At 45.9% G+C, this 27,802-nt stretch overlaps 1 protein-coding gene across 2 annotated transcripts in view; it reads left to right on the plus strand.

The window, feature by feature from the left end:
- mfsd8l1 (major facilitator superfamily domain containing 8-like 1) overlaps positions 1-27,802 on the plus strand; it is a 79,009-nt gene that overhangs the window by 15,681 nt on the left and 35,526 nt on the right. For both annotated transcript variants that reach the window (XM_084309424.1, XM_084309423.1), the window contains exons 2-3: positions 11,202-11,387; positions 12,545-12,607. In XM_084309424.1, the coding sequence (XP_084165550.1) occupies positions 11,202-11,387; positions 12,545-12,607 (249 nt within the window). The remainder of the gene's footprint in view (positions 1-11,201; positions 11,388-12,544; positions 12,608-27,802) is intronic.

Genomic DNA, 27,802 nt, shown 5'->3' on the forward strand with positions numbered 1-27,802 from the left:
TACATTTTAATTTCTTTTAATCAAAAACGATCGGTATCGTAGGGCTGGGCGATATGACCAAAAACTTTATCGCGATAAAATTATAAAATTATTTTCATATAATTCGATATCGATAATTATCGTCGATATAATGTATGTCAAGTTTAATTAACTTATTATGCTGCTGCGAATGTCTCGAGTCGAGTTGATGTCGTCATCAGTCCGCGCACGTTAGAAGTTAGCCGACAAGCGGAATATCTCATGGCAATGTAATAAATATGACACTAAAATACTCTCTTCCGCCACAATATATTGAAACGACGTCCACTGTATACCCCACACTACTATGAACGTGGCCTCAGAATTCACAGCGCACACATACTCTGCACGTAAATATATAAAACGTCGCCGTGCAAGCTAGTTAGCCTAGCCAGCCTGTTGTCTTATTATGCTGCTGCGAATGTCTCGAGTCGAGTTGATGTCGTCATCAGTCCGCGCACGTTAGAAGTTAGCCGACAAGCGGAATATCTCATGGCAATGTAATAAATATGACACTAAAATACTCTCTTCCGCCACAATATATTGAAATGACGTCCACTGTATACCCCACACTACTATGAACGTGGCCTCAGAATTCACAGCGCACACATACTCTGCACGTAAATATATAAAACGTCGCCGTGCAAGCTAGTTAGCCTAGCAAGCCTGTTGTCTTATTATGCTGCTGCGAATGTCTCGAGTCGAGTTGATGTCGTCATCAGTCCGCGCACGTTAGAAGTTAGCCGACAAGCGGAATATCTCATGGCAAAAAGGGTGTGTCCGTCCTAGTGAGAACGCTCCCCCCTGTCCCCGGGGACGCTGATTCGTCCCCGGGGGTGCTGAACCTGGACCGCTGAAATAGGTGGTCTCGGGTGCGCGCCAGTGGGAGCGGGGGGCGTGGTGTGCGAGCTTCTACCAAAACACGGGAGAGGCTTCTGTATCAACTTGCTGACACACGCTTGCTTGAATTTTGGGCAGATAAAAACATACAGCAACCCTGGAAAACGCTCAAAGCGGAATCCACGACACCAGTTCCATCAACTGACATGCAATATAATTGCCGCGAGCGATGGGCTAATGTTAGCTGCTAACTAGTAGATAGGTCTAGTAGACAAGATAGACTAGTAATAGGCTAAGCTAACTAGCGTTAGCGTAAGCTAACTAGCATTAGCTTAGCGTTAACCATGGAAAACGCTCAAGCGGACTGCACAACACCAGTTCCATTTGTGAGAAAACGGGGGTGGGTTATATTGACAAGGCTTGAGGTTCAAATATAACTTCATATTTATTGGTTTATTTGTTTCTTTCATATCAGCATCCAGTCTCCACCGCCGTGTTAACACTCTTCCTGTGTTTACATTCGAGCGTGACATCATCGCCTACGGCAAGCTTACACGCTCAAAACGCAAACCGTAAACAAAACCCAGAGCGCACCAAGCCTGAGTGTGTACGCAAACTAGAGGGGGGAGAGGGAGGGGGAAGTTCGCACCCAAGGACGGAACGAGGACGGAACGGACCGGAACGGACCCGAATGGCGAGTGAGAAAGTACCCTAGGTACAGCGGGAGCATTTCGGGAGCATATGCGACCAAAAACGGTTGCAATTTCGAGCCCTTTAGGTTTTGCTAGTCAAATAGTCTGCTATGGCTGCATGCGTGGCGCTAACGTTATTGTTTTAAAATGCGCAACTGTAGGAAAAACATGGCATCGATAAGAGGAATCGATAGTCACGGAGGCATGCGATTCCAGGAATCGGACAATTAGGAACCGGTTCCCAATGGGAACCAGTTCTCGATTCCCACCCCTACCCCTGTCTACTTCCCATTTCTTCACATGGAATGCACCTGATTGGATAAATGTGATGTTAGTTGAGAGGTCTTGAGTTTGGTCTTCAGTATTTAATTGGTCTGATATTTAAAGGGGCACTTCACCGAACATACAACCATGCTGACTTATTTTGCACATAATCTCACACATATCCCAAAGCTGTAAAAAAAGTTAATTTTGTTTGACTGTTACTGAGCAAGTTTAAATATGTCCTCCAGTGGTGTCATCAGAGGACACTGAATCCTTGTGTTGTGTTCATTACAGCTCAATGAAATGATATAGATGAAAAATAGCAATCCTTTTTTTTTTTATTGTTTCATCTACATAATTTCATTGAGCTGTAATTAACAGGGATTCAGCGTCATCCAATGCTATCACAGGAGGACATATACAAACACATCAACTCTCCATAACTGTCAAACTAAATTAATGTGTACAGTCTTGTGAGACTATGTGTATAATAAATTTTTTAAGTTTTAAGATTCAGAATTTGTATCGACTGGGTGGCGCAGCGGAGATTGCGCTCGTCACCAATGCAAGAGACTCCGGTCTCGAATCCGGGTGTCAGCATTGCCTCCGGCTTGGGCCAGCCGTCATACTACAGTAACATACGGTTATCCTATAACCATAGTTATATGAGTATAGCGAGCGCTCTGCACTCTAGTGGAACCCTATCCCTTATCAATCTAATACTGAATAATTGTCTTCACATGTACACACCCATCCGCCTGGCCACACCCACATCCGCTCCTCTAAGCGGGGTCGTGGCCATACTAACAGCTCCTTCCCAAGTCCTTCACCACCGAAGGCGAAGACCACGGGGTCCTCAGTGAGTCAGTGCAGAGCGCTCGCTATACTGTTGATAATATGTTATATTATCGTATAGCTTACGCTCTGCACTCTAGTGGAACACAGGAGCTGAGCAGAGCGGAAGCTCGACAAATATACCCGCTGAGGCCCCCCACAACCATCAGAACCGGGGACGACCCGAGCCCCCGGACCCCCCTAGAGGGGGACGGGAGGGAATTGGATCCGACTGTGCGAAGAGGGTTTAGCAACTCAACGCACAGGGTGAGCAGATCGTGGGACTTACCTTCACACTGAAGGACCCGCGACTACCCAGGCGCGCATCCCACATGCCACTAGGGAACGAACAGGAAGAAAAAAATCCCTGTTAGAGCCCCTAACATCACGGGGTCAAAGGTCAAGAACCCATAGCAGTGGAGCTTGGAGGAGGACCCAACCCCAGGAACAGCCTGAGGGTCAGGACCCCCCGGAAAGGGGGCCTGGTGAGGCCAACGATGCCATAGCATCGAGACCCCACCAGACGGTCACTAGTGACACCACCCCCCACATCGCCAGCGTATCGGACAGGGCCCAATCCAAGAGCAGGCCCTTCCCCTCTACAGCACGCCGCCCTGAAGCACTCTACAGAGGCTACACCCCCACAACACTGTGGGGCCAGTCGGCGCACCGGGGAGACAACCCCCAAAGAGGTTGATCCCTCAATCCAAGCAACAGGCCAAGACCGTAACTTGACCTGTGCCCGCAGCACTGCGGACTAGACAGGCACCTAAGGGGTCTACTGTGAACAGCACCCCGGCGGAAGGGGCGTTCGGTATGCTGTGCACCATGTCGCAGCCTCCACAAAACCCGACCCCCTAGAGAGGTCGAGGCAGAGAAGGCTGACACGATTGGCAGACGTCATGAAAAGTGCGGGGCACACACGCAGGCAGACGGGGTCAAGCCCGGCCTAAACCCGAGAGTCGACACCGCTACCAACACACCGGGGAATCAACCACCCCCCTATGTTTAGTTTAACAGGAGGCGGTTGTTCCCTTAACCCCTCCAAGAAAAAAAATCCGAAACACAACTGCGCGTATACACCGGCTATACAGGCAGTACAAGTGTTTCAGTTTTCAAGAAGGGGTTAACCCAGGCCAACAGGTAGACGAGAACGAGTCCGGACCTGGGCCCGGCGGACCGGGACGTAGACAGGGATGCCAGAGGGGTACAATAGAACCACCTCGACAGCCCCCTCCCAGCCCCGCTGAGCAGGGGAAGGGAGGGGCGAAAAGAATGGAGAAGGACCAGGCCCCTTAGCACAGCGCAAGCTACAACACAATATGGACCAAGCAACTGTGAAGGATAACTCGTAGTGACGTAACCACGACACACCTCCATAACATCAATCCCCACGACGACCGGGCCAACCCGGCATTTCCCCCCCGAAAAAGTCCTTCAGGGCACCAGAACAACAGATCTGCGCCCCGGCGGACAACGGGTTAACTGACCTGGTCCGGCGCGACCAGAACCAGTCCTGTGGCCTAATCACGCCACCATCCCCAGTCCTAAGAGGGGGGTAGGTACGCGTGTAGATCTAAAACATCACAGAGGGCGCCACCAAGACGGTCAGAACATGAACGCCCCGTGCCCGGTGGCCCACCCCACAGGCGTGAGACCCCTCCGCAAATGCTTTGATCTACTCCGTCATCTCCTCCCAGAGATGAGCGAGAGTTCGTCGAGACTAACCTAGTACACTGGCGTTCGGAAGAGATAAAATCTCCATCCCAGTCGCTCTACAAAAAACGCTGTATTTATAATTAGCAACCAAGGCGCGCCAGCCCATGCGTGGTTCCACACTGAAAGCACCCAGGGCCAGCGCCATGTACACGTCGAGACCCAAAACACATCAATGGTAATTCTAAAAAGAAACCAAATAACGTTCCCTCCACGCCGCCTGGGACGAGTGGCAGGAAGCTGGCCAAAAGACACAGATATTATGGGCCCCATATGACGCGTCTGATGGAAAAAACCCTGTCAACACTGCTCTGTATAAAAGAGAGGAGACAGGGAACCCCCAGAGAGACCTCCCACGTGAGTAATAATTGAAAAGATATATGTAAACATTGAGCCATGTGACCAAAAGCTCAACACATATGCAATAGAGAGCAGAGCAGAAAACAAGTTTCCAACGCACCGCATAACTCAATCTTGACAATGACAATGGTCCACAACATGGAGACTGAAAAAAAAATCACGGAAGCCTCACGACCAATAGAAACGCGCCCAGTGACGTATTCTATGGCCGGGGAAATTCCGTGACCCACCTGCCCAAATATGGTGTGGAACCAGGGAATTCCCTCCCCCCTCTCCCCATCCTGTGACGCGCTGACCCGACAGCGTGACAGGAAGACCGAAGAACAGGAGGTCCAACCCCCTGGCCAATCAGAAAAAAAGGGGGGGAGGGGTTTATCAGTTCACCCCCTTATGACCCCTTACCCCGGATACGATGAAAACAAACAAGCAGCCGCATGATATCAGTTATCTAGCATGCTACATGAAAAGCGTATATCCACTAGGATAAGCTCAACCATTGCACACCAGCCACAGACGATAAACTTGTTTGTGAAAAAACTGGTTTTTATACAAGGCTTTAGGCTCATGTGCGAACACGTCACCCGTGTTTACATACTTCACCAAGTAAAGAGAAAACACAGACGTTTAAAGAGAGGGTCAAAGACCTCGTTACAAGCTACATATGTGATTAATTCTGTAGGCTAACACTCTAACCTGGTTGTGGACTCGATGCCATGTTTCCCAAACGTAACAGAATACACACAACCCCCTCAGATAAAAAAGGTAAAGTCCACTCTTACTACTGCAAGAAGAACACAGTCTTCTTCATGATGAGGGAAGACGAGTCTTTCGACGAGTGCTAGCCACAGGCCTTGCTAAGCACACATGTATAGCGACCAGAACACCATTTTCAAGAAAACTGTCCTACTCTCTAAGCAAACACACAACCCCAAAGCTAGGTGAGGGTCATACATCGTATCCCCAATATATAGTGAATAAACACACATTTTGTAACAAAAACCAGTCCCTCACCAGGAGGGACTTTTTTATTTAATAACAAAATCATATGTTGGGGGTAAACAGGGGAGTCACTAGCGGCGCCTGCCGCATGCAGAGCGCTGTTTGCCCCCACGGGGAGCCGGCCCGGAGGAACGGTTCTGGTAGAGCCATATGAAATCAGTTTTTTTCGTTTTAATATTTCAGAATTCTGTATTTTGCTTTGTACGCGCATTTTACCATCAGAAATAGTGTCTAATAAGTGGGAATGAATAAATGTCCACAATTTAATAAGATATAACGGTCCATTTAATAGGGCTGTCTTAAATACTTCAAAGCTTTGTTCGATGGGCATGGGATTCGAATATGAAAATAAAATTTGATTATTAATTTTTTTTTTTTTTTTTTTGCAAAATCAACTCTGCCTCTCTTTGTTAATTACAACAAGCAATGTTGTTTGTTATTTAAGACCAGTGATGGGAATAACGGCACTATAAGTAACTTCGTTACTAACGGCGTTCGTTTTTTCAGTAACGAGTACTCTTCCAATCTTAATAACGTCGTTACCGTTACTACAAAAAAATGCGGCGCGTTACTATGAATGAACCTGTTTCTTTCATCAGACATATCTCTGCGCCGAGAGGCAATAATATGTTCTTCCTTGTTTAGTGGACAGTGCGCGAGCCAAGCATACATGCTGACGATTGGCTGAGGTTGAATACAATGTCATGGTAGAGGTGGAGGTGGGCGGGTGTCTAAAGCATCCAGAGTCTGACACACAGCGCGACAAGACAAGCGATCACTGATCAGTCAGCATGAGACCGCGGTCCGTGTAGTGTACGTTTTGAGCTCAAAAACGAATCCAACGAACAACACAATGTCAACATGAGACCGCGGGTCCATGAGCGTTTTGTGTTCACTCTTTGCAGCGCAGGGCACTGAGTGGCTCTACTGCAGTGCTGACAGCCTTATCAACAGTGCTGCACTTCCTGGTTTAATAGCACAGGCTTCAGCTGCTCAGAGATATATATATCTCTGTATGTCATGCATGTCTTAAATGTAATGATTAGATTAGTTTAGATGATTCGATTAGATTCTTATATCTGTATGTTGTGTGTCATTGATTGATTGATTGAAAAGTTTATTAACAGATTGCAGAATGGGTACAGTACAGCTCAATACATACAATTGTTAAGAGGATGCAGACCAGAGAAAGACTTTCGTCATAAATGTCATGAATTGAAAATGGGGGACCCTGATGTAAACAAGACGAAACTCTTTCTCTGGTCTGCATCCCCTTAATAATTGTGTGTATTGAGCCGTACTGTATTGTACCCATTCTGAAATCTGTTAATTAAAATGTTCAATCAATCAGTATATATTTGTTATTTATTTTTGGTATAGTGCTTAACAAGCATAATTTAATGTTGCCCAGTTGTGGCCTGTTGAGGGGCAATACATATCAAAAGTTCCAAAACATCTATTCTGTTTGTATTTGTATGATCCACTATATAAACATAGTAATTATAATATCTACATAGCCTACATGGCATTTGATTGGAGGCTAGTCTCACTTTGTCCCACAGCAACATTAAAATAGTTTAGATTTGTGTATGTTGTTTATGTAAAAAGAAATCTTGAAAGTAACGCAATAGTTACTTTCTGAAGTAACTAGTTACTTTTATAATTTGTAACTGAGTAAGTAATTTAGTTACTTTTTGGAAGAAGTAACTGTAACTAGTTACTTTTTTAAAGTAACTTGCCCAACACTGTTTAAGACGAGGTCGGACTCGGCACTGACAGATTTGTGTTCATTGTACTGCTTTTATAAAGCCTCAAATGACAGCTTACAATATTTCATGAAAGTGTTTTGTTTGTCTACGATTTAAAAAGGTTGAAACTTTACAGCACTGACAAAGTTGAACAAAGTGCTGTACAAGTCCCACAACATAAAAAAAAATATATATATAATTTTTTTCTTCTTTTTTTACAGTTGATTCCATTTTTATTGCTCAATTCCACGATTCCATCCGCGATTCCGTGAATGCGGATTTCATATGGCTCTAGGTTCTGGGGAGCCTGGTCACGACGATCCCTACCATTACCTCCGGGCGTGGTGCGGCTGGCTGCAGCGGACGAGGCACTCCCTCCACTCCTGGCCTTCTTCGCCGAAGGTCCAGTAGCGGCGGCGGTGGTGGCGGAGGCAACGGTTGCGGCCCTCTGCCGGCGTTGCTTCTTCCGGACATCACCGGTGGCATCAGGTCGGGGGAAATGGGGTTGGAGCACAGAGCGCTCCTCTTCCATCTCTCTGCAGGCTGCCGTCATCTGCTGCATAGCCGACCCGAATAGCCCAGCATCGGAGAGGGGGGCCGTGAGCAGCGGAATCCTCCTCTGTTCCGGCACCCATGCCTGCTCCAGCCAAAGGTGGCGCTGGGAGAGAGTGGCCAGGGCGCGCTCCTTCCCTGCGGCTATCGCCTGGGTTAGGTGCAGGATGGCTCCAGCCGCCTGGGTGTGAGGGTATCGCTGATGGTCATCCAATACCGACCCGCCCGCCATCAGCCCCGACATGTAGCGCGCAAGCTGCGTGATGTTGGAGGTCGCAGCTAGGCTCTGAGTCGCGGCGATGTACACCTGGTCACTCCAATTAGCCAACTGCCCAGCCGAATTCCCTTGGGGAACCGGCTTTCGCAACGGCTCCCACACCATTTTGGGACAAAGTATGGATGCCATCGGGCTATCAAGCCGAGGCACCCCGTCCTTTAGCCCCTGGACCAAACCCACCACCCGCGTGACTGGCATGTAGGCGGGGGTAAGGCCAACAATGTGGGAGATTACCTGTCCCTGTTTCACGTAGGCCTCCATCGCTGGGAAGAATGGGCAGACAACGCCCGTCTCTCTCACAGGACGACGTTGCCAGAGATGACCTATTATGTCATCAGAAACAGGTGCTGGCAGTGGCTGCGGCAACGCCACGCCATTAGCGGCTGCGGCCGCCGCCATGAGCTCGGGGAACAAGGCAAGCAAACTCCCCTTGCGTACCTCCCTCCACGTCACTCGCGTCCCTCATGTACGGGAGGCTGCCACGGGCGCCACCATCCGACGCGGCAGATAGCTGGGCATCTTGTCTCAGGGTCGGAGGTTCTAACCCAACCCTGGAGTACAAGGGACCCCAAGGAGACGCAACACTCCCTGCCACTCCCCGAGGGGGAGAGTTAGGGGTGGACGGTATGGTCTAAAATTTATATCACGGTATAATTTGAAGCATAGACGGTAACGGTATATATCACGGTATCAGTGTCTGTTAGAATAATTTTTTTTGCCTGATAGGCAGGCTATATAAAGAATGACATCCTCAAGGCATGTAGATTTATAATATTTTAACTTAAAACTAGGCTACTTTTGCGTATAAAGTAATTATATTCCAAATAAAATAAGTCCCGAGTCGAGACTCCTGCTCTGCAAACAGCGGGTCTGGATTTTGCTAGAAGCATATGTAGCTGCAGAGCCGCAGAGCGAATTGAATTGAATAAGAATTGAGACAAAGGTGCCACTCATCCTCAGCTTTAAGAATTGACAATTGTGTCAACAAATTGACACATGTGTCAACAAATTGACACACAAAATGCTTAGAGACGATGGGGGTCAGAACGGCGCAAGGGTGGGGGGGGGCGCTGTTTGACGGGCCTGTGACCAGACCTGAAAGAGCCACTGGCTCTGCGGCTCTGCAGCTGCATGCTATTCGCAAATCCACTGCTGCACGCCTTCCTCCCGGCTCCCGCTGCTGCCGTCGTTATCATAACACTACACACATATCGTAATGTTTACAGCAAACTGTAGTTGATCACCAGGTATGTTTTATTAACGTAGAATAATTCATATAAGAAAAACGATAGGGAAATATCTTACCTTTCTCCACTGGTTAAAAATGCCAGGAACTGAAATTGAAACTTGCTGTGCGCCGCGGTGATATGTGTTTATTATGAAATGACAATTGCGTGTTGACACGCCCACTGCGCGAAGCCTCCTAAATAACTTTTTCCAGTTTGCACATATCTATTATCTATGACTAATTCTATCTATTTTTAGGGACAAATGCGATTGAAATAGTCGCGCTGTGGTTACATGACGTCATTGCTATTTTAGAGCTGCTCTACCGGTTAAACGGTATAGTCAAAATCCATACCGTAGAGCAAATTAATACCGTTTATACCGTTTATACCGTCCACCCCTAGGGAGAGTGATACGTCTCTACTGGGGCTTCGAACAAGAGAGCTCTCGCCCCCTCCATATAATCCTCAGTCTCCATCGGAAATGGAGACGAGGGAAGAGAACTCTCGTCCGGCTCCAGCACAACATCAAAGCCTGGCCGTTCGCCCCTGCTGCTCGCCGCCTTACGACGAGAGCGAGCTGAGGCGAAGAGTCTGCGTTGCAAATCCCCTGCCACTAGAGGAGCTGTCGGCCTATCGGCCGACTGTCCACTGGCAGGGGAACCAGGACCGGAACCAGGCCATCTCACGGGAGATGGAGGCTCAAAGGCCCCTCGGAGAGGCAAACTCACCACCAGGCGCCGCCCGGGCGTATCTGACTGCCACGACCGCGGAGCCAGAGACGACGCACGGAGGACGCGGCAATGGTGAAGCGCTGGTGAAGGGTGACGAGCGTCCAAACCCTCCGAAGGTGCAAACATTATGTCTTAGCTTTTCTCGTAAAATTGCGAGAGAGAGAAAAATAAGATACAATGTCCACGTAGCTCCTTTCCAACAACTATTTCGGCACTAAACTCAAAGTGGTGTATACAGTCACTTCTACGGTGGTGAAAATAGGGAAGGAGCTGTTAGTATGGCCACGACCCCGCTTATGTAGAGGAGCGGATGTGGGTGTGGCCAGGCGGATGGGTGTGTACATGTGAAGAAAATTATTCAGTATTAGATTGATAAGGGATAGGGTTCCACTAGAGTGCAGAGCGTAAGCTATACGATAATATAACTCAATTGACAGAGTTAGAGGGTGGAAGTTGATGGGTGGGGATTTGGACGTTGTGGACAGCGACTCCTACAGGTCGGTTGGGGGACGCCTGCACAGCAGAGACAGGAAGTAGCGGGGGTAGTGTGAGCCTCCCATGCGTTACACCTCGCCACTGAGAGTCCGTGCTGGCAGGTGAAAAGATGTGACAGGCTGCCTCCTCGTGTACCGGAGGGGACACGTGATGCAAGGCTTCTATCCTCTCTACAACCGACCAGTGGGGGGAATAGTCGAGCAACGTTCAAGACAGGGGAGGGGAGAATTGGAAATACGAAATTGGGATGGGAGAAAAATTGAAAAATAAGGAGAAAAAGTGGATACAAAAAATTATAAAAAATTTATCGACAGTAAAATAATGCTTATTGTTGCAACCGGAATGAAAAATGTCAGTTTAGGAACATTTTCAGAAAGAGTACTGTAAGACTTTCTCATAAAAGTAAATGCATGTCCACCCCCTCTTCCCCCATCTTGTCTTCTCAGCTGTGATATTGCCCACGATATGGAGGTACCTGCAGACTCTCGGGGCGGCGCCCTACTTCCTGGGTCTTGGCCTATCAGCATTCAGCCTGAGTGGCCTCCTATCAGGGCCACTATTTGGCCTCTGGTCCGACAAAACACGAGCCACCAAGAAGATCATCTTGTTCGCCAACCTCTTCGAGATCGTCGGTGAGTCAAGTCTTTGAGTATATTCATGTCAGGGCTTCCCCCAGAATTAGAAAAGCACTTATTGGTCTGTTACCTTTATACCTCTGTACATATCTCATTATCTCTGATAATCTAGTTTACAGCGAGCAATCTCAGGATTATCTTTATGCCTCAGTCCCCAGAAGAGTTTGGGAAGAGGGCTTTCATGTACTCGACTTAAAAAAAACTCTGAAGCTACAGGCCCTTGTTACCTTGCCTGATTTTAAATGTCACATACTTTGCAATGTCTGAATTGGGAGTTTGCAAATGCATTGATACATAATGCTGATGCTACATGTTACATAATGTTAAGGACATTGTGGTGCTTGCTCAATTTTCTTCTTTTATCCTTTTGTCTGTCTGTGTTTTGTCCTGTATGTTGTATCTTGGTTTATTATTTGTATTGCTGCCATTTTGGTCAGGTCTTGCTTGTAAAAGAGATCCTTGATCTCAAGCATTTGACCTGGTTAAAAAAAAACATTTCCAAACAAGATGATGCTGAGTGACAAGTAGGGGCCGGTCTGTAGGGGGGCACTGAGCCCTCCGTCTGGGAGGCAAAACAATGTGCAGTAAAGGGAGACATTTTCTGTAATTTCCTGCAACTTGAAAACATAATTTCAATAAAATGGCAAACACAAGGTAAATTCCAATTTCCAAATAAGTTATTTATTTAAGTACAGTGTAAATGGTTGCACAGTAGTTTAACAGTTTAACATAACATGAAAACACATGCATGCATGCACACACACACACACACACACACACACACACACACACACACACACACACACACACACACACACACACACACACACAGTGGAACAATAAATCAATCATGTATTATTATACAATCATGTGTTTGTTTCTAATCTGACCCCAAGCTTTCACTGCAAAAATAATAAAAGTATTCATTTAGTTATTATAATTTTTCTTTAAATACACATGGTGGCGCACTGGCGCTGGCACGTTGTCACAGTAGTGCTGCGCCCCTATACCATTGTTTAGGGAAAGCCCTGTGTGTATGGAAGGTTGGTGGACAGGTTGCTGTATTTCTTGCAGACTTGTTTCTCATGTTGTTCCTGCTGCTTTTTGTTCTGCTCTGTTCTCATCTGTTCGTATTGTCACTTTCTCCTCTCCAGGTAACTTCATGTACTTCATGGGCTACTCCAAGTGGCTCTTGCTGTCTAGCAGGTTGGTGTCAGGTGAGTGGAAATAAGCAAACACTGCTGGGAATTACGGTTCTCTTTTACATTCAGTCATTTAGCTGACGGTTTTATCCAAAGTGACTTACAAGCTGTGTAGAACAAGTCAGCAGGAGGGGTACATCTCTGGTGGGTTAAGGATAAGTGGTATTGTTCGTCTAGCAGTGCTGAGCTTGAGTGCATACTAGTAGTATTCACATATTAGCATAGTAGATAGGCATAGTAGTAAAAGACAGTAAGAAGGATATTATTATTATTTGTATTCAGATATTGGTCGACAATATTGATTAGTCAATGGCGGAAAATTGGGAAGGTTTCAGCTGTCCTGACTGGTGTTTTCAGCTGCCCTGACTGGTGGTTTCAACTGTCCTGACTGTGGTGGTTTCAGCTGCCCTGACTGTGATGGTTTCAGCTGTCCTGACTGTGGTGGTTTCAGCTGCCCTGACTGTGATGGTTTCAGCTGTCCTGACTGTGGTGGTTTCAGCTGCCCTGACTGTGATGGTTTCAGCTGTCCTGACTGTGGTGGTTTCAGCTGCCCTGACTGTGATGGTTTCAGCTGCCCTGACTGTGGTGGTTTCAGCTGCCCTGACTGTGATGGTTTCAGCTGTCCTGACTGTGGTGGTTTCAGCTGCCCTGACTGTGATGGTTTCAGCTGTCCTGACTGTGGTGGTTTCAGCTGTCCTGACTGTGGTGGTTTCAGCAAGAGCTGCCACGGTTACCGTATTACCGCGGTATCGCTGTTACATCACGCCCACCGCAGAGTTTAGCTGAATACCGCATCACCGCTCTTTTTTATAATAATACTCTCAACCAAAGCAATGCAACGGAACAATTTTGATTGACAGTCGATTCTGCCAATTACGTCACACTGCTTGCACCCGCCTCTGCTGTTACCACCAATCGGCAAGCGCATATTCGTTTTTTTACTTCTTGGATGTCAGCCATTGATCAGATCTCACAACAAGGCTAATAACGTTAGCTCCCCGCCGGAGTGGACTACCAGCGCTCCACAGGACTAAACGAGGCATAATGATTTTACTGCAACGAATGTTATAATAAAAGCCCTTCGTTCTATACACTTGTCTGATTGAAAACTTTATTAACAGACCGCAGAATGGGCACAACTCGGCACGCTCTGAGCAAAGGGAGGAACTGAGATATTTAAGCATTACATCACGCGCAGGAGTGGTTTGTGAAAAATAAACCATGCCTAGGGGTGGTCTCTGCCACATTCATCCAACCTTATTGCTATACAATAAACACACATTAATCGAAGATTTATTGAAAAAAACATCCGCCACAAAAAGTAGTTCCCACAACAACAAAAAAGAGAAATTGCCTCCATGTGGAAGCAGCTCGGTAGTGCATCCAACCAACTAACACATCCAACTGTCTTTCAACTAAGACATCCAACCAACTAACACATCCAACTGTCTTTCAACTAAGACATCCAACCAACTAACACATCCAACTGTCTTTCAACTAAGACATCCAACCAACTAACACATCCAACTGTCTTGCAACTAAGACATCCAACCAACTAACACATCCAACTGTCTTTCAACTCAGACATCCAACCAACTAACACATCCAACTTTTCTTTCGTTTTTAATTATGAAGTTAGCGGTTGTTATTGGAATGATTGATTGATTGATTGATTGAACATTTTATTACCAGATGCAGAATGGGTACAATACAGTACGGCTCAATACACACAATTGTTTTAAGGGATGCAGACCTACTTTCTATAGAACTTCATTCTTAGATGCTTCTATAGAAAGTAGGTAAAACAAATTAAAAAGTTTTCTTTGCCCTATAGGAAAAAGAAAGTTTTCTTCACCCTATTTTTTTATTTATTTTTTTAAACCTACTTTAGAGGGCCTAAACTTAACCAGTTGGAAACCAGGCGTACAGTAATAAAATTAGCAATCAATCAATCAATCAATCAATTCAATAGGCCATGCTCACTTAAAACAGCGCAGCACTCAGCTGCTTCTATGTCTCTCAGTCTGACTCTCCTCCGCCGTTGCAGACAGGAGTGTGTGTGTGTGTGTGTGTGCGTGTGTGTGTGGGTGTGGGGTGGTGGGTGGGTGTGCGTGTGCGCGCGCGCCAGACAGTGTGAGAGAGTGAGCTCTGCAGTCAGGGGCAAGGAAGACATTTTTTAAAAGAAATTGCAAAAAATCAATCAATCAATCCGTGATTTTTCTTTTGTTCCACAATCACTCATGACCCATAGATTACACAATCCAACATTGTGTAAGAGACTAAGACATTCGCTGTGACAGAATCGGTTATTATTTAGTCGTTATAACGCTATCAACATATCCATTTGTAAAGATTATTGTCCGCCATCTTGTTTTTTTTTTAAACTCGCACGCGGAGTGATAGTGATTCGGTTGTGGGCGGGTCCTGGGACCAAGAGCGTGAAATTGTGACAGATACATACATGTAAATTGACTGTTTCAGCCAATCAGAATCGAGATATTTGCATGCCGTTGTATAGGTGATTGTATAGATTAGTATTAGTATCATTAAATGACAACTATGCTCAACTATGCTTCACCCACGGAAAGGTTGTTGGCACTGTTGGTTCCACACGGAAATTATACGTTGTTGCACTTGCTTCCAGAAGGCTCCGTTTAGGTCAGCTAGTAGCAGAGGCTCTGTTGTGATTTTTAATGCACAATAAATATTCAACGTTCTCTTTTGAGACTCCGCCTCAGACTCTTATCATTTGGCACTAAAAGCTAAACATTGTCACCGGTATGGCTGTCCGCAACATGTCATTAATTGTGTGCGAGAGGTCGATCAGCTAGCCACATTAGCGTGAGCTAGGTTAGCCACTTGTTAACGCGAGCTAGATGGAAATACAAACAATGTAACGTTACTGGTGAAAAAGTGATTTACCTTCGAATACTCCTTTGCCAACTTGCTGTACATTGCTTGCAGGTCTGCAGCTGGATTATGAATAGTCCCAACTTTAGCCAAGGTAACGTTAAGCTAAAACTAGCTTTTCAGCTAATGCTAATAACAGAGCTCCCCGTCGCACTGCTCTGTCGGGACGATTGCATTAAGAAAAGTTATAATTATTTTGTCTCGTCTTGTTTTAGTTAACAATATCAACATACATGAAGAGACATTTTCTCCTGGTTTTTGTAAATTACATTTTTGTGTCCTCAGTTGTGGTCAACGAAATGTAATAAACTATTTAGTCTCGTTAGCGTCACAAGGTCTTCAATAACGTGACGTCACGTCTCGCTGTCGTCATGAAAAAAACCTTGTTGACGAACATCTTTCATCATCATTTTAGTTAACAATTAACACTGCGGACCACAGTAAAATGTATCATCCCAATTCCCGAACGAGCTGGAAAATAACAAACTTTTCATGTGCTTTGAGTTGTGCTTTGAGTTGTGCTTTGAGTTGTGTTTTGAGGAGGGGCTTTGAGTTGTGCTTTGAGGAGGGGCTTTGAGTTGTGCTTTGAGGAGGGGCTTTGAGTTGTGCTTTGAGTTGTGCTTTGAGGAGGGGCTTTGAGTTGTGCTTTGAGTTGGGGCTTTGCGTAGGGGCTTTGAGTTGGGCTTTGAGTAGGGGCTTTGAGTTGGGCTTTGAGTTGTGCTTTGAGTTGGGCTGTGAGGAGGGGCTTTGAGTTGGGCTTTGAGGAGGGGCTTTGAGTTGGGCTTTGAGTTGGGCTTTGAGTAGGGGCTTTGAGTTGGGCTTTGAGTTGGGGCTTTGAGTAGGGGCTTTGAGTTGGGCTTTGAGTTGGGCTTTGAGTAGGGGCTTTGAGTAGGGGCTTTGAGTAGGGGCTTTGAGTTGGGGCTTTGAGTTGGGCTTTGAGTTCGGGCTTTGAGTTGGGCTTTGAGTAGGGGCTTTGAGTAGGGCCTTTTAGTAGGGGGCTTTGAGGAGGGGCTTTGAGTAGGGCTTCGAGGAAGGGCTTTGAGTAGGGGCTTTGAGTAGGTATTTTAGTAGGGGATTTGAGTAGGTCTTTTAGTAGGGGCTTTGAGTAGGGGTTTTTAGGTGGGGCTTTGAGTAGGGGATTTGAGTAGGGCTTTGAGGATGGCTTAATAGGGGCTTTCAGTAGGTCCTTTAGTAGGGGATTTGAGTTGGGCTTTGAGTTGTGCTTTGAGTAGGGGATTTGAGTTGGGCTTTGAGGAGGGGCTTTGAGTTGGGCTTTGAGTTGTGCTTTTAGTTGTGCTTTTAGTAGGGGCTTTGAGTTGGGCTTTGAGTTGGGCTTTGAGTTGTGCTTTTAGTAGGGGCTTTGAGTTGGGCTTTGAGTTGTGCTTTTAGTAGGGGCTTTGAGTTGGGCTTTGAGTTGGGGCTTTGAGTAGGGTCTTTGAGTTGGGCTTTGAGTTGTGCTTTTAGTAGGGGCTTTGAGTTGGGCTTTGAGTTGGGCTTTGAGTTGTGCTTTTAGTAGGGGCTTTGAGTTGGGCTTTGAGTTGGGGCTTTGAGTAGGGGCTTTGAGTTGGGCTTTGAGTAGGGGCTTTGAGTAGGGGCTTTGAGTTGGGGCTTTGAGTAGGGGCTTTGAGTTGGGCTTTTAGTAGGGGCTTTAGGGCTTTTAGTAGGGGGCTTTGAGGAGGGCTTTTAGTAGGGGCTTTGAGTAGGTATTTTAGTAGGGGATTTTAGTAGGTATTTTAGTAGGGGCTTTGAGGAGGGGCTTTGAGGAGGGGCTTTGAGTTGGGCTTTGAGTTGTGCTTTGAGTAGGGGCTTTGAGTTGTGCTTTGAGTTGGGGCTTTGAGTAGGGGCTTTGAGTTGGGCTTTGAGTTGGGGCTTTGAGTTGGGGCTTTGAGTAGGGGCTTTGAGTTGGGCTTTGAGTAGGGGCTTTGAGTAGGGGCTTTGAGTAGGGGCTTTGAGTTGGGGCTTTGAGTTGGGCTTTGAGTTGGGGCTTTGAGTTGGGCTTTGAGTAGGGGCTTTGAGTAGGGGCTTTGAGTAGGGCTTCGAGGAAGGGCTTTGAGTAGGGGCTTTGAGTAGGGGCTTTGAGTTGGGGCTTTGAGTAGGGGCTTTGAGTTGGGCTTTTAGTAGGGGCTTTAGGGCTTTGAGTAGGGCTTCGAGGAGGGCTTTTAGTAGGGGCTTTGAGTAGGTATTTTAGTAGGGGATTTTAGTAGGTATTTTAGTAGGGGCTTTGAGGAGGGGCTTTGAGGAGGGGCTTTGAGTTGGGCTTTGAGTTGTGCTTTGAGTAGGGGCTTTGAGTTGTGCTTTGAGTTGGGGCTTTGAGTAGGGGCTTTGAGTTGGGCTTTGAGTTGGGGCTTTGAGTTGGGGCTTTGAGTAGGGGCTTTGAGTTGGGCTTTGAGTAGGGGCTTTGAGTAGGGGCTTTGAGTAGGGGCTTTGAGTTGGGGCTTTGAGTTGGGCTTTGAGTTGGGGCTTTGAGTTGGGCTTTGAGTAGGGGCTTTGAGTAGGGCTTCGAGGAAGGGCTTTTAGTAGGGGCTTTGAGTAGGTATTTTAGTAGGGGATTTGAGTAGGTCTTTTAGTAGGGGCTTTGAGTAGGGGTTTTTAGGTGGGGCTTTGAGGATGGCTTAATAGGGGCTTTCAGTAGGTCCTTTAGTAGGGTATTTGAGTTGTGCTTTGAGTTGTGCTTTGAGTAGGGGATTTGAGTTGGGCTTTGAGGAGGGGCTTTGAGTTGGGCTTTGAGTTGTGCTTTTAGTAGGGGCTTTGAGTTGGGGCTTTGAGTAGGGTCTTTGAGTTGTGCTTTTAGTAGGGGCTTTGAGTTGGGCTTTGAGTTGGGGCTTTGAGTAGGGTCTTTGAGTTGTGCTTTTAGTAGGGGCTTTGAGTTGGGCTTTGAGTTGGGCTTTGAGTTGTGTTTTTAGTAGGGGCTTTGAGTTGGGCTTTGAGTTGTGCTTTTAGTAGGGGCTTTGAGTTGGGCTTTGAGTTGGGGCTTTGAGTAGGGTCTTTGAGTTCGGCTTTGAGTAGGGGCTTTGAGTTGTGCTTTTAGTAGGGGCTTTGAGTTGGGCTTTGAGTTGGGCTTTGAGTTGTGCTTTTAGTAGGGGCTTTGAGTTGGGGCTTTGAGTAGGGGCTTTGAATTGGGCTTTGAGTAGGGGCTTTGAGTAGGGGCTTTGAGTTGGGGCTTTGAGTAGGGGCTTTGAGTTGGGCTTTTAGTAGGGGCTTTAGTAGGGGCTTTTAGTAGGGGGCTTTGAGTAGGGCTTCGAGGAGGGCTTTTAGTAGGGGCTTTGAGTAGGTATTTTAGTAAGTATTTTAGTAGGGGCTTTGAGGAGGGGCTTTGCGGAGGGGCTTTGAGTTGGGCTTTGAGTTGTGCTTTGAGTAGGGGCTTTGAGTTGTGCTTTGAGTAGGGGCTTTGAGTTGGGCTTTGAGTAGGGGCTTTGAGTTGGGCTTTGAGTAGGGGCTTTGAGTTGGGGCTTTGAGTTGGGCTTTGAGTTGTGCTTTGAGTAGGGGCTTTTAGTAGGGGGCTTTGAGGAGGGGCTTTGAGTAGGGCTTCGAGGAGGGCTTTTAGTAGGGGATTTGAGTAGGGGCTTTGAGGAGGGGCTTTGTGGAGGGGATTTGAGTAGGGCTTTGAGGAGGGCTTAATAGGGGCTTTCAGTAGGTCCTTTAGTAGGGGATTTGAGTAGGTATTTTAGTAGGGGCTTTTAGTAGGGGCTTTGAGTAGGTCTTTTAGTAGGGGCTTTGAGGAGGTCTTTTAGTAGGGGCTTTGAGGAGGGGCTTTGAGTAGGTATTTTAGTAGGGGCTTTGAGTAGGTCTTTTAGTAGGGGCTTTGAGTAGGGGTTTGAGTAGGGGCTTTTAGTAGGGTCCTTGAGTTGTGCTTTTAGTAGGGGCTTTGAGTTGGGCTTTGAGTTGGGCTTTGAGTTGTGCTTTTAGTAGGGGCTTTGAGTTGGGCTTTGAGTTGTGCTTTTAGTAGGGGCTTTGAGTTGGGCTTTGAGTTGGGGCTTTGAGTAGGGTCTTTGAGTTGGGCTTTGAGTAGGGGCTTTGAGTTGTGCTTTTAGTAGGGGCTTTGAGTTGGGCTTTGAGTTGGGCTTTGAGTTGTGCTTTTAGTAGGGGCTTTGAGTTGGGCTTTGAGTTGTGCTTTTAGTAGGGGCTTTGAGTTGGGCTTTGAGTTGGGGCTTTGAGTAGGGTCTTTGAGTTGGGCTTTGAGTAGGGGCTTTGAGTTGTGCTTTTAGTAGGGGCTTTGAGTTGGGCTTTGAGTTGGGCTTTGAGTTGTGCTTTTAGTAGGGGCTTTGAGTTGGGCTTTGAGTTGGGGCTTTGAGTAGGGGCTTTGAGTTGGGCTTTGAGTAGGGGCTTTGAGTAGGGGCTTTGAGTTGGGGCTTTGAGTAGGGGCTTTGAGTTGGGCTTTTAGTAGGGGCTTTAGTAGGGGCTTTTAGTAGGGGGCTTTGAGTAGGGCTTCGAGGAGGGCTTTTAGTAGGGGCTTTGAGTAGGTATTTTAGTAGGTATTTTAGTAGGGGCTTTGAGGAGGGGCTTTGAGGAGGGGCTTTGAGTTGGGCTTTGAGTTGTGCTTTGAGTAGGGGCTTTGAGTTGTGCTTTGAGTAGGGGCTTTGAGTTGGGCTTTGAGTAGGGGCTTTGAGTTGGGCTTTGAGTAGGGGCTTTGAGTTGGGGCTTTGAGTTGGGCTTTGAGTTGTGCTTTGAGTAGGGGCTTTTAGTAGGGGGCTTTGAGGAGGGGCTTTGAGTAGGGCTTCGAGGAGGGCTTTTAGTAGGGGATTTGAGTAGGGGCTTTGAGGAGGGGCTTTGTGGAGGGGATTTGAGTAGGGCTTTGAGGAGGGCTTAATAGGGGCTTTCAGTAGGTCCTTTAGTAGGGGATTTGAGTAGGTACTTTAATAGGGGCTTTTAGTAGGGGCTTTGAGTAGGTCTTTTAGTAGGGGCTTTGAGGAGGTCTTTTAGTAGGGGCTTTGAGGAGGGGCTTTGAGTAGGTATTTTAGTAGGGGCTTTGAGTAGGTCTTTTAGTAGGGGCTTTGAGTAGGGGTTTGAGTAGGGGCTTTTAGTAGGTATTTTAGTAGGGGCTTTGAGTAGGGCTTTGAGTAGGTATTGTGACGATATTATATAAATATCGGGTACAGTTCATTAACGATACACTTTTTAAACGTATCGTGGATATCGTGATGTTTTGACCAAGAGGATTGTGTCGCGTCAATCTGGTCCACACGCTCAAACTTTTGAACAACGCCGCCCCACCCCACACACACACTACTGCATCAAAGTTACTACTTGATTAACAAATGCATTCGTTTTGTGGCATTAACGTTATATAGTTACACGTTCAATAACATCAGTGTATTTACCCGAACATAGCAACCTAGATAGATAGCAGGCCATGTGAGCGGATCGGAGCGTGAGCGGCGCGGGGCGCGGAGCGGGCTGTTTTGACGTGAGCGAGGAGTGGGTTTTAAAATGAGTCGGCGCGACGTCCGGAGCGAGAGTTCTCCTCCGCTCCAATCCACTCCAGGCCGCTCACAGTGGTTTAACACTGTTGATGTAATATATACATGCAGTACAATGCCAAAGCAACAGATGGCGATGTACAAACATGAAGGCCATTTTCAACCAATGAGAAGGGTTCAGGCTTCGTCACTGTAGAGACGCCCACCATAGATATCTATGACGCCCACACTCACTCCTGTTAAAAAAAGTATCGACGCCATTGTTGTTGACATTAGCTTACATGCTAACGTTAATGGCAGCGACCATAGCATTGTGGCTCGGCTAGCCTATCATCGCTTAATAGAACTAGTGAATGGATAAACAACGTTATTTAACATTGCAGAATGGCTACAATTACAATGCGGCTCAATACAAACAATTGTTAAGGGGCCCAGGGGGTGTAGACTGTTGTAGTTTGAGCTCATTTACACCATGCTCCAAAAAAGAAAAAGAAAAACTGCCGAGCGATCTGGCGCGGGGAGCGGGGAGCGCTCGATTCAAGGTGAGTGGGGAGCAAGCGGAGAGCGACTTGGGAGCGGGGTCAACATGAGCGATTAGCGGAGCGGACCAAGCTTTAAAGAGCGAAGAGCGGATTTCTCGGCCGCGCCGATCCGCTCACGTGGCCTGATAGATAGCAAGCATTACTCGGTTCATATCTCAGCCCGTGCTGAGTAAGTTGTGCCCATTCTGCGGTCTGTTAATAAAGTTTTCAATCAGACAGATGTATGGAAAGGCTTTTATTATAACATTTGTTGCAGTAAAATCATTATGCCTCGTTTAGTCATCCTGCGGAGCTAAAAGCTAAACGTTGCCGGCGGGGAGCTAACGTTGTTGATGACTTGATGTTATTGAGCTCTCGTCAAAAAAATCAATGGCGGACAAAGGCGGAAGTAAAACATGAATACGCGCTTGCCGATTGGTGCTAAGAACAGCAGGGCGGGTGCAAGCGGTGTGACGTAATTGGCAGACTCGACTGTCAATCAAAATTATTCTGTTTGCCGTCTGAATGAATGAATGAAAACTTTATTAACAGATTGCAGAATGGGTACAATACAGTACAGCTCAATACAACAGTGGACTGGAGGATGAAGACCAGAAAAAGACTTTCAGCGTTTTTACATAAGGGTCCTCCATTTTCAATTCATCAAAACATTTAGAGACCTACAAATATACAGTAGTTTCATAAAAATGCTAAAATGCTATTGATTGATTTATTGATTTAAAACTTTATTAACATATTGCAGAATGGGTACAGTACAGCTCAATACATACAATTGTTAAGGGGATGCAGACCAGAGAAAGACTTTCGTCTTGTTTACATCAGGGTCCCCCATTTTCAATTCATCATATTTCATATCTAAATCATATAATATCTCATTGCTAAATATATGCAATATATAATCTAATAATCCAATAATCTAAATCTAGTATATAATATAAAAATGCTAAATGCATGGGTATTTTATTTTGTCTTTAATGTTAGCTTGCAAACTCAAATACCGTCTTGGTAAGCCTCATAATGAATTGTTTGGGGGGAAAAAGAAAAACATTGTGATGTGTATCGTGTATCGCCGAAAGGTCAGAAAATATCGTGATATCATATTTAGGCCATATCGCCCAGCCCTACTTTGAGTAGGGATTTTAGTAGGGATTTGACAATCACCATTTTTGCGGCCTCGAAGCTTCAGCACAAATCACATGGAATCTGATCTTTTCAATTCTGATTTGGGCCACATTTTTAATGTAGTCCTAAATCTATTGATCTTTTGCAATGCGACCTCAGTCTGAACAGTCACGCAACTTTCATGTGTCTTTTGCGTCACTCTAGATTGATTTGTCACAATCTTTTACATACATCTTCTTTATTGTTTAGTTCAGTAGCGTGACCGGTTCACACTGGAATCTGATCTGGGGTACATTTAAAAAACAATCTGAACAGCCAAACCAAAAAAATATCTGATTTGAGCAATAAATCAGTAGGGATGCACCGATATGAAAATTTGCCACCGATACCGATACCGATTGTTCAACTAACACAATCGGCCGATACCGATATTTGTGGCAAAAAAAAAAGTTGTAATTTTTTATTTTTTGTTGTTGTAATATATATATATTTTTTTGTAATTATTATAATTTTTTTAATGAAACTACTGTATATTTGTATGTGTATGTTTGTATTTGTAGGCCTCTTTACTTACTTAAAAAAAAGAAACATCAAGAAATATGTTTATGGTATTAATTCCACCATGCCATGTAGCACTATCCCTCTCCCAGTATGGTCTGCCGGCCTGCAGCTGGATACTATTGTCTCAACCAGAGCTCTCAACCAATGCAATAGAACAATTTTGATTGACAGTCGATTCGGCCAATTACGTCACACCGCTAGCATCCACCTCCTGCTGTTCTTACCACCAATCGGCAAGCGTTTATTCATTTTCTACTTCCGGGCATGCCACCATTGATCTGCTTGCGAGAAGCACAACAAACTTACCGTAGCTAATACGTTAGCTCCCCGCCGACCAGCGCTCCACAGGATGACCAAACGAGGCATAATGATTTTACTGCAACAAATGTTATAATAAAACAAAGCCTTTCTATACATTTGTCTGATTGAAAACTTTATTAACAGATTGCAGAATGGATTGGGTACAACTCGGGGCTCTATGAGCAACGGAAGGAACTGAGCTAGTATGAACAGTAATGCTTGCTACATGCTATGTTCGGGTAAATAATAGGCTGATGTTATTGAACGTGTACCACTAACTATATAACGTTAATGCCACAAAACGAATGCCTTTGTTAAGTAGTAACTTTGATGCAGTAGCTTGTGTGTGTGGGCCGGGGGCGGCGTTGATCTGCTTGCGAGAACCACAACAAGCTTACCGTAGCTAATACGTTAGCTCCCCGCTGACCAGCGCTCCACAGGATGACCAAACGAGGCATAATGATTTTACTGCAACGAATGTTATAATAAAACAAAGCCTTTCTATACATTTGTCTGATTGAAAACTTTATTAACAGATTGCAGAATGGATTGGGTACAACTCAGGGCTCTATGAGCAACGGAAGGAACTGAGCTAGTATGAACAGTAATGCTTGCTACATGCTATGTTCGGGTAAATAATATGCTGATGTTATTGAACGTGTACCACTAACTATATAACGTTAATGCCACAAAACGAATGCCTTTGTTAAGTAGTAACTTTGATGCAGTAGCTTGTGTGTGTGGGCCAGGGGCGGCGTTGTGCAAGTCGCGACTGAACTTTTTTTTGCTTTTTGACGCTACACAAATTGATGGATATTTATCGGCTACTGCCATCGGCACATTCGAGCTTATTGGCCGATAGGCCGATTGCAGTCAACAAGGCACTTATCGGCCGATACCGATACCCGACCGATACATCGGTGCACCCCTATAAATCAGTATTGAACACTAAGCTTGCAGTGTGAACGTAGCCTTAGAGCGATGTGCTTCATCCCGTTTCCCAGCTGCTCCAGTGAAGCTCTTCAGTGGCTAATCACTCAAGTGCAACTTTCCCTGCACGGGTTGATCTTTTTATTCTATTATCCAATCAAAATAGGCTATTTGAGTCATCTAAGCCCTGCCCGTGCAACTTGGCGCACGCTACTCACGAACGCGGGTTGAATGATTGACAGCCCTCGACTGTCTGATGCTCAATCAGAGAGGAGCTGCGAGACATGGCATAGACCACTGCACTTCCGCGTTACATGGAGCTCGTGAGGAGGAGGGGGGCGGGGGGACGAGAGCAGAGCGAGTAACAAGACGCTTTAGGGAAGTGAGGAAGGAAGGAATGTTTATGATTCCCAAGATGTGATGAGGAGATATCAATAGACAGAGAAGGAAAGAAGGAAGCTGCAATATTCAATGGAAGATGAGATTGGTCACTGCTTTCGCTGTTGTGTGGTGAGTGCATTTAAAATATATATATATTTTACAGTGATTATGACTATTCATTGGCCCGCTGTGGCCTTGCGTGTGTAATAATAAGGTAGCCCAAGGACCACATGAGTCGCGGCAAGCCTTGCTTGCGTTTCTAATCAAATATTAATATCGCCGCGGGGGGGGGGGGGGGGGGCATAATCCCACAGGACAATGGGATTGACCGATATGTTTACCAATATTCCAATGTACAGTTTTGCTGTACCATTGACTCAGAATGGTCTGTTTTATTGAAATCGTCACAGCAGTATAGTTTGTTTATACTTCAGAATTCATTGGCCCGCTGTGGCCTTGTGTGTGTAATAATAAGGTAGCCCAAGGACCACATGAGTCGCGGCAAGCCTTGCTTGCGTTTCTAATCAAATATAATTTAATATATAATATAATATAATAATTTTGTGCTTCACCAAGAAATTTGGTCAGCAGCCGCCACTGGTCTTTACTACTATAAACTCAACAGCGCCCAAGTTTCAGCACTGTTTGATGAACATTGTTACTCAGCTGTAAAAGTTGTACCCTTCCTGCTTACTTGTCGTACAGAACTTGTAAGTAGCTTTGGATAAAAATGTAAATGTAAGGCGCTGCTGAAAATGGGCACTCTCTCCAAGTCCAATGAAGATCTCTAAGTTGTTTTAGGATGAAAAGCCTCTGTCTCTGGTTTCTTTTGTATTGGTATTTACTCCTGGGGTGCGAGGGGTGATGTTAATGCCCTGAGGAAAAGGAGAGGGGCTTTTCGGATTTTTTTACTTAAAAGTCTGTACCTTAATGGGAAATTCAATGTGAATGCATTTTTATCATCTTTATAGTTTGTGCTTTTGTTTTTATGCTTTGTGTTACAAAGGATCAGATTAAACCGAATATATATATTTATTGATTGATATATATTGCATAGTATTTGTATATCGTTTGATATCCCTTGTATATTCCTTGTACATATACACGGAATATCCCTTTAGCCTATTACAGACCATAATATTTCATTCTCCTATTGGACAGCGGTCCACAGGCGCCGGGGCCGTGCCTCCAGAGTCAGGTTCAAAGCCACCGTCAAGACCAGGGTTTCCGTTAGAAAAAATTGTTGCCGGTCTCCGTGACCTGCACGATTTCAATCTACCGGACAAATGAGATTAATTCCGGTCATAGTTTATTGAGCTTTAAAACAATTTATAGGCAGACTATATAAAGAATGTCATCCTCAAGGCATGTAGATTTATAATATTATTATTTAAAACTAGGCTACTTTTGCGTATACAGTCATTAATATATTCCAAATAAAATAAGTCCCTCGATACTCCGTGCTGCTGCTGCTAGACCGCGTATGTGGGCAGTCGGTCCGACACTAAACAGCAGTCTGTTATAATCATATTTTTATGAGCTAACGAATTCCGTTATATTGGACATTTGTATTAATTATATCAAGCGAAGAACTGAGAAATTTTGCAGAGAGAGACGGCAACATTATCGTGGCCGGGTTTGCGTGATGTATATCTCCACCTCCCGAGTCCCAACGACTTGGTGCTGGTCATAATGTCCGGTGAAAACAACTCCCTCCAAGCACAACTTGACCACCCGAACCGTACCAAAACAGGCCAAAATTAAATAGCCCATGCGACGAACGATTCATTACATTCGTTTCATCGTTGCTCCACCAAGCAGCCGGTCCAACAATGAAAGCTGTTATCAGCGCGAGCCGGCCGCAGTTAGTTTGCAAGAAGCATCCAGCTGCAGACCCGCAGAGCAGCTTTCCAGGTCTGGGGACCGCACTGTGCCAGCAAAGCTGGTGGGTTCTGTGGGTCTGCAGCTGCATGCCTTCCGCAAATCCAGCAGCAAGCTCTCGCTGAGCGAAGCAACGACAACAAACGCAATGATTGTTTCGTTCATCCCATAGGCCACCCAACTCCAGCCCATCCAAATACAATTCAAATAATCAAACTGTGCCCAGAGGGAACTATTTTCACCGGACACTATGACCGGAGAGATTAAATATGTCGGACTTCAACAGATTTTGCCGGCCAAATACCGGTAATTACCGGCTAACGGAAACGCTGGTCAAGACATGTCTGTACATGCCCGGCCTTGCCCAGGGATACGAGACAGAAATGAGGTTGGCACTAGATTGTTCGCCGTGCATATAAATATGGCGCAGGTGAATACAGAAGCACTTAGTCAGAAGTCTAGAGTTACCCAATAAGTTGAAGCCTCACCCACGATACTCCGTGCGGTGAAGTATGGCCTGTTTGGCCCCAAAATAGAGCATTGAGACCGCGTGCGAATTAATAACTGAATTGTCAGAGTTTGGCGCTATACCGTCGAGTGCGACATATTTCTATTAAGTCAGTAATAGTCTATTTGTGTATAGTGTATCGTGCGGCTAAAGTTCTACAGTGACCAGCATCACCAACGCTTCCTCGTATCAGCTAGAGTGCTTATCCAGGCTGGGCTGCTTTCATGGCGCTTTCACCCGAGGAGACCTAGACGAGAACCGTGTGGACATGTACACTGGATTAATCTACCCGACGACTACATAGCCCTTTGCGGCTGGATTATATTTGTTTTGGTCCTGTGATTTATGGAGCGGAGAATCGCCGACGCCTACACGTGTAGGATTTACCCTGTGAGGAGCCAGGTCGAGTCTGCGCCTCAGAGAGCCTGAGGCCGGCTAGCTTTCTTCACTGTGGAGCTACAGTCTACGGAGAACAGCTGTATTCGTCTGTGGATCAAGAGACTATTGCACCGTCTCCTGTACTTGGAGTCTCCTTAGTCATCGTTGACCAGACTCTCTACTACCGACAGATCCTCTACCCCTGCTGGCTTACAACCGGGGGGACCCTTCCAGTATCTCCCGCTATATATTACTAGTGTACCATAGATATAATGTATTG

Source organism: Notolepis coatsorum, assembly GCF_963971535.1.
Source record: "Notolepis coatsorum genome assembly, chromosome: 3".
Lineage (NCBI taxonomy): Eukaryota > Metazoa > Chordata > Actinopteri > Aulopiformes > Paralepididae > Notolepis > Notolepis coatsorum.